This window comes from Piliocolobus tephrosceles, unplaced genomic scaffold (genome assembly GCF_002776525.5).
Source record: "Piliocolobus tephrosceles isolate RC106 unplaced genomic scaffold, ASM277652v3 unscaffolded_4199, whole genome shotgun sequence".
NCBI lineage: Eukaryota > Metazoa > Chordata > Mammalia > Primates > Cercopithecidae > Piliocolobus > Piliocolobus tephrosceles.
This window is the reverse complement of record NW_022326520.1, coordinates 1-10,183: the sequence shown is the minus strand read 5'-3', so window position 1 is coordinate 10,183 and position 10,183 is coordinate 1. Positions and strand designations below refer to the sequence as shown.

Sequence of the window (10,183 nt, the reverse complement as noted above, 5' to 3'; positions counted from 1 at the left end):
GCAAGCACTCGGACAGAGGCGCAGCCCCAGTCTCGGGGTGCGGAACGGGCACCTTCCCGGCCACCTTCGTCTGAGACCTTGCAGGTGGCTAGAGGCTGGGACGCAGCAGTACCCTGTCAGTCAGCTTTCGGTGCGAGGGGCTGCTGGCACCCGGGTGTGCGCGCTCTGGGCCGGGCACCCTCAGGCATGCGCGTCCCCCCTGCGTGGACTACAACTCCCGGCGTGCCCCGCGCGCCTTCCGGAAGTGATCTCCCGAGTCGCCTTCGACCTCTGCGCCGGGCTGGCGCGCCGGGCCTGGGGAAGGGGCGGGCGCGCCAGGGATCCGATGCGCGGGAGCGGAGGCCGAGATGGCTTCGGCGGGAGGCGAGGACTGCGAGGGCGCAGCGCCAGAGGCAGACCGACCGCACCAGCGGCCCTTCCTGATCGGGGTGAGCGGCGGAACTGCCAGCGGGAAGGTAAGGGGCCGGGCAGACCAGGGTCTCGCCTCTCGCTGGTTCCTACAAGCGGCCCGGTCTGGCTGGGGTCCAGAGAGGAGACCCTAGCCCCGGCCGAGGGGCCCCTTCCCAGGCGCAGGCAGGGCGCGGGATCTAAGGGGCTGCGGGCCGCGATGGACCGGGGCGGACTGGGGCGGCGGGCGAGGGGTTGGGTCGCTGGGCCTCGGGGCTTCCCCACAGCCTCTCCGCCGGCCGGGCCCCTCAGAGCCCCCAGTCCGAGCTGACCCGGTTGGGTCCCTGCGGTCCTCCCACTGAAACCATCCACACCTGTTGGTGTCCTCCCGCCTCCCAAGCATCCCCCGCAGGGGTCGGGTGGGTCAGTGTCTCCAGAAGCCAGCCCCGTGCAGAAGCCCCCAGGAGGGGCCCCGTGCCTGTCACAGGAGGAGAGTTTCCAGGCGGGAATCCCGCTTCTGTGTCTCCAGTCGACCGTGTGTGAGAAGATCATGGAGCTGCTGGGACAGAACGAGGTGGAGCAGCGGCAGCGGAAGGTGGTCATCCTGAGCCAGGACAGGTTCTACAAGGTCCTGACGGCAGAGCAGAAGGCCAAGGCCTTGAAGGGACAGTACAATTTCGACCACCCAGGTAAATCGAGAGCCCAACGGTGTGGGGAGGGCAGACCCCATTCTGGGCGGCCGCTCACCAGCTGCGCTTGGGCCCAGGGTTGGATGGATGCAGACCCACTTGGGCTGTTCCCCCCAGCTCCCCAGACAGCCTGCAGTGGAGTCGGCTGCACCGTGAAGTCAGGGGAACTTTGCCGAGTTCTCTGGGCCCAGGGTGTCCCCATAGGAGCGGGGTTGGAGCCAGTGAGGAAACCTGTTGCACCGTGGGGAGCCCTGCCCTGCCACAGCTGTGATCCTGGAGAAATCCTCCCATCTCCCTTTCCCACGTTGCGGCCTTCAGGGCCCTCCACACACACCTCTGCCCACCGTGGCCCTTCATTTCCCTCCCCTGCTTTGGGGCAAAGTCCTTAGGCCAGCGTGGGAGGCGGTGGGTCAACTAGTGCTGGTGGCCTGAAGCTCTGGGCTAGGTAAACAGGGACAGATGCGGCAGGGAGACACCTGCGCTGCTAGAAGCTTCCACCCTGGCTGGCTGGCATGGTCAGCCTTTTTCCAAGGACTTGTGGGAAGAAGGCCTGCAAAGCCTCAGTCCAACCAGTTAGTCCCAGAAAAAGAGAGAAGCAGAGGCCCAGCCTACCCACCTCCCAGGAGGAACTGATCAGAAAACTCCTGTGTTCTCACATCCCAGTGGCACAGAGCTTGGGCAGTGGCACAGCCGAGAATAGCCAGGACAGGGTCATCCTGTGGTCTGCAGGGCTGCAGAGGATGCTGTTGCTACAAACCTAAACTGTAGGGCAGGTCCTAGTCTACCTGTGTTCAGGTCCTCAGTGTCCCCAGCACCCAGCTGTGCTGACCCTAGAGCAGAGAGGGTTCCCTGCTGTCCGCTGCAGGAGGGCATCCAGCCTGTCTTGCCTTTGTCTCCATCCCTGCAGATGCCTTTGATAATGATTTGATGCACAGGACTCTGAAGAACATTGTGGAGGGCAAAACCGTGGAGGTGCCGACCTATGATTTTGTGACGCACTCAAGGTAAGCAGGTGGTTCTTGGGAGGGCCAAGGAGAGGGGCCGGCTAGGACGTCCCCTCTGGGGCTCACACAGGCCTGTCTGGTGGCAGGCCTCCCCCAGTTGGTTTCCGTGGGTCTTCCACCCCCTCCCACAGAGTCAGTGTCCCTGGAGTGGAAGCTGACTGTGTGTCTGCAGCAGAGCCCCTTTCCCCGTGCCCCTCTCAGGTTACCAGAGACCACGGTGGTCTACCCTGCAGACGTGGTTCTGTTTGAGGGCATCTTGGTGTTCTACAGCCAGGAGATCCGCGACATGTTTCACCTGCGCCTCTTCGTGGACACCGACTCCGACGTCAGGCTGTCTCGAAGAGGTAAGGCGGCCGTGGGCCTCCCTGCCTGCCTGGCCAAGGCTGGCTGCTGGCCTTGAGGTCTGATGTATGCCTGCCTCTTGCTGCTGCAGTTCTCCGGGACGTGCGCCGGGGGAGGGACCTGGAGCAGATTCTGACGCAGTACACCACCTTCGTGAAGCCGGCCTTCGAGGAGTTCTGCCTGCCGGTACCTGCGCTTGCTGCTTAAGAGTCCGTTTTTCCCTTTCACAAGGACACGTGGGACCCAGTACCGTGAGAGGGCTGAGTGACAGTGATCTGATTGAAAGAAGGAGAAGAATTTGGCTCGTTACGGCCACATACCCTGGGAGTAGTTCTCAGCTCTAAAAACATTCTCTGTGCCTGCTCCTCCCTCTGCCTAAAAAAGCCCCATATCTCCCCCACATCCACACTAGCCGTTTCCCCCCTGCCTCAGGTCCTTGCCTAGCATCCCCGTTCAACACCAAAAACCCTCTGCACCTAGCGCCAGCCTCTCTGCTTGCTTCCTTTTTCCAGGGCACTTCTCATCACCTGACACGTCCTGGGTGCTTATCCCCTCAGAGCACGTTATACTGTTGACTGCCAAGGCCGGGATCTGGCCCTCAGAGGCTGCTTCATAGCTGCTCCTCCAGGGCCTGTGTCCCCGGGCTGTTCGGGGCCAGTGCTCTGAAATCTCAGAGCGAGCACTGTGGACAGATCCCAGCTGGCTCGCAGAGAGCAGGAACTGCCCGCTGCGCACCCACCTGTCTTTCCTCCATTTCTCCATCTTGTGTTTCGGGCTTGATGGGACTTGTGGCTCTACTCAAATTGGAGTGTTTTAAAGAGAACATTTTGCCTGTTCTCTTTAAAAGGTAAAAATACAGCACAAAGGAACTGGAGCCAAGATTCCTGCCTTTGATACATAGGTCGAATAAGTTCTATCTGCTCTTTTTTTTTTTTTTTTTTTTTGAGATAGAGTCCCTTTTGTCATCCAGGCTGGAGTGCAATGGCATGATCTCGGCTCACTGCAACCTCCACCTCCCAGGTTCAAGCAGTTCTCCTGCCTCACCCTCCCGAGTAGCTGGATATGCTACCACACCCAGCTAATTTTTGTATTTTTAGAAGAGATGGGGTTTTGCCATGTTGCCCAGGCTGGTCTCGAACTCCTGGCCTCAAGTGACCCACCCGCCTCAGCCTCCCAAAATCCTGGGATTGAGCCACTGTGCCTGGCTGTTTTTTTTTGTTTGTTTGTTTGTTTTAATTTTTAATGAGGCAGTCTCGCTCTGTTGCCCCAGGCTGGAGTACAGTGGTGCAATCACAGTTCACTGCAGCCTTGACCTCCTAAGCTCAAGCAATCCTTCCACCTCAGCAACCCGAGTAGCTGGGACCACAGGCATGTACCACCATGCTCGGTTAATTTTTAAATTTTTTGTAGAGATGGGGTCTCCCTGTGTTGCCCGGGCTGGTCTCCATCTCCTGGGATCGAAAGTAGGTGATTTGCAGTAAAACTCTGGATATCAAATCTGACCCAGCGACCTGAATAGAGGAAGTGCTGTCACCTGCTGTGTCCTGGGCCCAAGTCCCAGAGATGTTTTTGGTTTTTCGTTTGTTTGTTTGCTTGTTTTTTTGAGAAAGGATCTCACTGTGCCACCCAGGCTCAAGTGCTGTGGTAAGATCTTGCTTCACTGTAGCCTCCACCTTCCATACTCAAGTGATCCTCCCACCTCAGGCTCCTGAGTAACTGGAGACTACAGGCACACACCACCACGCCTGGCTAATTTTTCCTTTTATTTTATTTTATTTGCAGTGACAGGGTTTTGCCATGTTGGCTGGGCTGGTCTCAGACTCCTGGCTTCAAGCAATCCACCCACCTCAGCCTCCCAAAGTACTGGGATCACCGGTGTGAGCCACGGCGTGAGCCACCTCAGCCCCACCCAGAGCCGTTCTTGAGCTTCCTTTTCCTTCACCTTCATGTTGAGTGGTTTGTGCGGTCCTCTGCCTGGACCGTGTAGGTATTTCCCGACTGCATTCAGGCCCATCCCTGCTAGCAGTTAAGACCCATGTCAGCTCTCTGGACTCCTCCAGCCCGTCAGACAATCAGACCAGAATGGAAAGCAGCCTTCGCCCTGGCGCTAATGCTTTCATGAGATGGGGTCCCACTGGCTGCAGACACAGCTGTCCCCAGGACTCGGTCCCTGTCTGCCTCCTGCAGCTTGTCTCTTCTGCCGCCTCCTTGACCCAAATCCACATGCCAGCAGCACCCACCGTTCCAAGTTCTGTCCTTCGGCCCAGACCCTGCCCTCCCTCTTCCCTCAGCTTTGTCTGATTCAGGCATGTTCTCCAGGCAGCTTCCCCCTCCCTAAAGCCCCCTGCCCTGCCCCCACCATCTGGCTGCAGGCCCTCCCCAGCAGCCCTGCATTTCCTGGTATATCTCTGTTCTTGTCCTTCCTCAGCAGCAGAGCATCTGACAGGGGATGAGAATCAGTCAGCATTGAACCAATGAGTGGATGGATGAGGGAGTAAGGTACCATCGGTGTCTGCCTGCAGCAATAATGCGTGGTGGCATCTGTCCTGTTGCTGTGCCAGGGTATTGCAGAAGCTTCACAATTCCAGAGGAACAATGTCACACTTTGTAGACGTGCCACACATAGCTTGGCCCAGTGAATCTAGTCGTTAGCATAGCCAGCTGTCTCCTGTAACGGAATGGGAACACTGAAAGAGGCACTTCCTTTTGGCTGCCTCAGCTGCACTTTCTGCCTCACTTCTTGGATCATGGCATCTCACACCTGAGGACTGAGTCCCTGTCCCCCATTTGCTGATGACACCAGCACCTCTGAGCACTCCAGGGCCACCCTTCCTGCTGTCCCATCTGTTTCTGAGCATCTTAAAATCACCTTGGAAGGAAAAGTCCTCATGGAAACCCCCCTTGTGCCTTACAGACAAAGAAGTATGCTGACGTGATCATCCCACGAGGAGTGGACAATATGGGTAAGAAGTTGGCCTGCTGGGCTGTCTCCCCGCCCCTCCCAGAGCTTGAGGCAGGGACACTTCCACCAGCGTGCAGTTACTGAGCACTCCCCTGTGTGCTGGAGGCCTGCCACTGTTGATCTGCGGCACAGGGTTAAAATATGCTTAAAAATGTATGTAGGCCGGGTGCGGTGGCTCATGCCTGTAATCCCAGCACTTTGGGAGGCCGAGGCGGGTGGATCACGAGGTCAGGAGATTGAGACCATCCTGGCTAACACAGTGAAACCCAGTCTCTACTAAAAAAGACAAAAAAATTAGCTGGGTGTGGTGGCGGGCGCCTGTAGTCCCAGCTACTCAGGAGGCTGAGGCAGGAGAATGGCGTGAACCCGGGAGGCGGAGCTTGCAGTGAGCTGAGATCCGGCCACTGCACTCCAGCCTGGGTGACAGAGCGAGACTCCGTCTCAAAAAACTAAATAAATAAATAAATAATAAAAATGTATGTAGCTGGGCGCGGTGGCTCACACCAGTAATCCCAGCACTTTGGGAGGCCAAGGCAGGGAGATCACTTGAGCCCGGGAGTTCAACAGCCTGGGGAACATAGCAAGACCTCATTTCTACAAAAAATAAGAAAATTACTTGGGCATGGTGGCATGCGCCTCTGGTTCCAGCTACCCGGGAGGCGGAGGTGGGAGGATTGCTTGAGCCTGGCAGGTTGAGGCTGCAGTGAGCTGTGATTGGGCCACTGCACTCCAGCCTGGGCAGTAAAGTAAGACCCTGTTTCTTAAAACATACATATATATATTCAAACCTGTTAGCAGAAAGTATTTAAAGCAACTCTAACATGAATTCCTGAAAGACCAAGCTAAGAAGTCTTATTTTGCTGTGTCCTGATGCGTGTTTCTGTCTGCTGAGATTTGACCCGATGCCCAGCTCACGCAGGCCTGTGCCTCAGGGCAGAGGTTGGGCGCCCACTCCTGGCTGAGTGCTGCAGGGAGGGGCATCTCCATGGGGGATGGACGTGGCTAACCTGCTGCTTGTCTGTCTCTTGGCGCAGTTGCCATCAACCTGATCGTGCAGCACATCCAGGACATTCTGAATGGTGACATCTGCAAATGGCACCGAGGAGGGTCCAATGGGCGGAGCTACAAGAGGACCTTTTCCGAGCCAGGGGACCACCCTGGGATGCTGACCTCTGGCAAACGGTCACACTTGGAGTCCAGCAGCAGACCCCACTGAGGGGCTGCCAAGCCTCGGGGTAGGTCTCCCGCCCAGCAATGTGTGTTCAGGGACTGAGCCTGGGGACGCCCACCCACACCCACTGCTTCCTTTTGGCACACCCCAGGGGGGTGTTAGCAGCGAGGCCTTCCTCAGGACTGGAAACTCAGATGTGTCACTCAGACTCAACTTGCCGGGACACTGGCAGGCGTTCCTGAGGTTTTCAGCCACTTCCTCAGGCTCACTGCGGTTTAAAGATCTCTCGAGGTCACTGAGAAATGCCAGAGTGTGCGGGAAGCCTAGGAGGCTTCTGTGAGGATTGAGGCACATATTATTGGGGAAAGTGAGGAGACCGCCTGGACACTGTGGCTGGCTGGTGTTTTGTTGACAGTGAACCCACAGGGGCAGAGTTTTTCTCCAGTCTGATCTGGTTCTTACTCACACACGTAACTCAAAAGTTTTGTGAACAAGTACTTTCCTTTTTTACACGTTACATGTCCTCGTTTTCTGTTTTGTTCTGTCGCATAACACAAGGCTGCTTGTGGCCTACAGACCTCATTTCGTGACCCGGCGGTCCACAGGCCAGCGTGGCCTGCACGGGTGTGGCGAGCCGCTGAGGGATGTTTTCCCTCCTTGCTTGTGCCTTAAAGGCAGAGAAGCGGCGGCGCCCCGGGAGCGCCCAGCCTCATGTGGGGCCAGGCCGGGAGCCCATGCAGCAGGGTGGAAGGCAGCGGAGGCCAGTTCTGTCCCGGCTGAAGAGCAGTGTCCATGCACAGTCCCGCCTGGGGTCGGGCCCTTGCTGACCCTCACGGGAGCCCCCAACGTGCTGTCTGGACAGGCTGTCCCACGCCGGGGTGGCTGGCGGCCATGTGCAGGGAATGGTGCCTCTGGCTGTGGCACGCACTAGATCACCCAGGTCCCAGCAGACATGGCCGCCTGAAGTCAGTGCGCCGCCTCTGGGCTGTATGGAGCTCGCGGCCTCCTGTGTGAACACCCGTGTCTGGGTTGCCTGGGTTGATCCTCCCGCATGGGGCTGTCTCTGGGAAGCGTAACTTGCTGCTGCCACAGGCAGCCCCAGCCCCCGTCAGTCCAGGCTCACCCACACTAGTGACGCAGACATGGCGTGGGTGAAGGGAGCTGTGCTCTGTGGCTGGGTTCTGACAACGGTAACGGTTTGGTCGAGCTTAGGCCCCTTTGGAGGGAGAATCAATAAATAACACCAACTACAAATGCCAGTTTGTCCCTTTTTAAATTATATTTAAAAAGACATAAAGGCAAGGAGCTGTATGGATGACACACACCTTGACCACTGACGAAGATTTCACTCAGCCCCGTCTCGGCAGTCTCAGGAGGGTTTCCACACAGCATGGTGCGGAGGGCCAGTCTTGATGCTGTCACAGAGAATGACTCGCAAGCCCCAGCCCCGGATCATTGTTCAGGCGGCCCTCCTGGACGCCTGTCCCGGGACGCCTGCCGGGCTCACTCAGGGCAGGGCTGGGACTTGCTCAGGTTGCTGGGTGTTCATGGAGGATTGGGTCTGCCAGATCAAACTCCACCCTGCAGCGGTTAGCAAGGACCAGGCCCCGGTCTGCTGAGGCCACTTGCTCCACTGCTGGCCTTGGATTCTCGGCTTTTCTTCATCAATGACTCCTACACTGGCCATTGAAATACTCCGTGTCTTACTTAGCTCAGGGGTGAAGACACGGAGGGAACTCCGTTAAGAAAAAATGAACTTTGCACAAAAGGAGGTGCTCATCAGAGGGCTTTTCAAGAATGAGACCCCCCACGTGTTCCAGTAGAGGCCCTGCTGAGCCCGGCCTGTGTCCTCCCAGCGCAGGGCCCACCCTGCTCGTTAAGTACACTGACCAAGACCTTCGACCTTGTCCCGACCCCAGCTCGGGTGTTCTTTGCCACGCTCTTGTTCTAGTGTTTTCGGATCAAGATGTCCCAGCTGTCTTTCCAGCGAAGGGCCTTGAGTTCATGTGGCGAGAGTGACTTGTCCCCGTAGGTGAGTGGGCGCAGCGTGTTGGACACGTGGCATGCGGAGGAGTACCAGGCCACCACCAGGGCGCTGAAGACGCTCCTCTGGAGCTGGGACCTGCAGAGGTCAGAGCAATGTGGGGGAGGATGGCTGGCCACTGCGGCTTCCCTGCCCAGCAGCCTCTTGGCATCTGCTGTCCCCATGGTCACCCCCCGAGGCCTGGGGTTCTGCCTTCAGGTTCCTGTGTCTTGTCTCCCACCACCCGTGACCATCTCCCGCTTGGATGCACAGAAAGGGGACCCCCTGACGACTCAGGCCTCCACAGTGGCTGGGCCACCTCCACACAGATGCCAGAGGACTGGTCCCAAACCCACAGTCCTCCCTTGTGTGGCTTCCTGAGACCGGGAGGCCCTTGCCCTCCAATCTCCAAACACACTCCAGTTTAGAAGCTTTCTTGGGTTCTCTTCCCCCACACCACACAACCCGGCCGTAACCAGCTGCTGTTCCTGACACCCTGAGGCTCCTGGGCCTTGCTCCCTGCTCCCGAATCCTCCAGGCCACCCACATCTCTGCATCCCTTCCCCATCTTACTACCCACTCCGCTTTCATCTCTGTCAGTCAGCCGTGACTTCTCCCTCTGGGTTCCTGCAGTGCCTCATCTGGGCATCTCTTCTGAACCTCACCCATTCCCCAGAGGGGCCAGGAGGATGTCAGTGTAACGTGAAATGGGTGAGGTTCGCTGCACCCCATGTGTTTGCTGCACATGGGCTGTCCAGCAGAGGGCTGCTGCCTGGTCCAGCTACTGTCTCCATGGCCCCCGTACCTGCACAGGTGGTCGCTGATGTGCTGCAGGACCACAGGGAGCAGAAGAATCTGGAAGGTGAGTGCGGGCAGGTAGTGGTAGAGGAAGAGTGTCTTCTCCATCAGGAAGAACGGGAGGTAGTTCACTGCCCAGCCACCAGCACACAGCACCCCAGCCAACACCCAGCGCAGCCAGGCATCTACAGGAAAGGGTTTGAGCTACACCGGCTCTGCTGCTCCCCCAGGCCGGATTTTCTCTCTCTCTCTCTTGCTTTTTTAGAGACGGGTCTTACTATGTTGCCGAAGCTGGTTTTGAACTCCTGGCCTCAAGTGATTCCTTCACTTTGGCCTCCTAAAGTGCTAGGATTACAAGTGTGAGCCACTGCGCCCGGCCTGGCTGCCCGTGTTATCCAGCCATTTCCAGCGCATATGGGCAACATGGGACCAAGGAGGCAACTCTTGGCCAATACGCTGCACTCAAATGGAGGTGCCTCTAACGCATCGTGGGAACTTAACATTTTGTCTCTTGAGAGACAAACATAATTTAAGATCCCGCAATACAGAAACAAAGAGGCTGCTTTAAGGGGTGGGTTCCTATGAAGTCAGTTTGTCACCTGAGGTGGTGAACGCTCAGCAGGAAGAGGAGGAACAGACATAAAAATGAGCTGTAGGGCCGGGCGCGGTGGCTCAAGCCTGTAATCCCAGCACTTTGGGAGGCCGAGACGGGCGGATCATGAGGTCAGGAGATCGAGACCATCCTGGCTAACATGGTGAAACCCCGTCTCTACTAAAAAATACAAAAAACTAGCTGGGCGAGGTGGC

General features: G+C 57.4%; 2 protein-coding genes across 5 annotated transcripts; one reads left to right on the top strand and one right to left on the bottom strand.

Annotated features, from left to right (window-relative positions):
* Positions 1–230: 230 nt before the first annotated feature.
* UCK1 (uridine-cytidine kinase 1) lies at positions 231–7,814 on the top strand. Of its 2 annotated transcripts, none has more exons than XM_023216918.3 (7): positions 231–455; positions 875–1,076; positions 1,984–2,080; positions 2,282–2,424; positions 2,514–2,608; positions 5,337–5,385; positions 6,419–7,814. In XM_023216918.3, exons 1-7 carry the CDS (start codon positions 348–350, stop codon positions 6,598–6,600), a joined length of 876 nt encoding a protein of 291 aa, XP_023072686.1. In that variant the 5' UTR covers positions 231–347; the 3' UTR covers positions 6,601–7,814. The 2 variants fall into 2 exon arrangements, with proteins under 2 accessions (XP_023072686.1, XP_023072687.1); XM_023216919.3 differs by having other exon boundaries at positions 233–455; positions 917–1,076.
* LOC113220574 (protein O-mannosyl-transferase 1-like) lies at positions 2,683–10,088 on the bottom strand. 3 transcript variants are annotated; one of them, XR_004228805.1, is made up of 4 exons: positions 9,384–10,088; positions 7,881–8,677; positions 4,926–5,090; positions 2,683–2,697 (listed from the first exon to the last, which is right to left on the bottom strand). XR_004228805.1 is itself a non-coding variant. In XM_026449907.2 (2 exons), exons 1-2 carry the CDS (start codon positions 9,482–9,484, stop codon positions 8,503–8,505), a joined length of 276 nt encoding a protein of 91 aa, XP_026305692.1. In that variant the 5' UTR covers positions 9,485–10,082; the 3' UTR covers positions 7,810–8,502. The 3 variants fall into 3 exon arrangements, 1 of the variants encoding a protein (XP_026305692.1); XR_004228804.1 differs by lacking the exon at positions 2,683–2,697 and having other exon boundaries at positions 4,782–5,090; positions 9,384–10,082; XM_026449907.2 differs by lacking the exons at positions 2,683–2,697; positions 4,926–5,090 and having other exon boundaries at positions 7,810–8,677; positions 9,384–10,082.
* Positions 10,089–10,183: the final 95 nt, after the last annotated feature.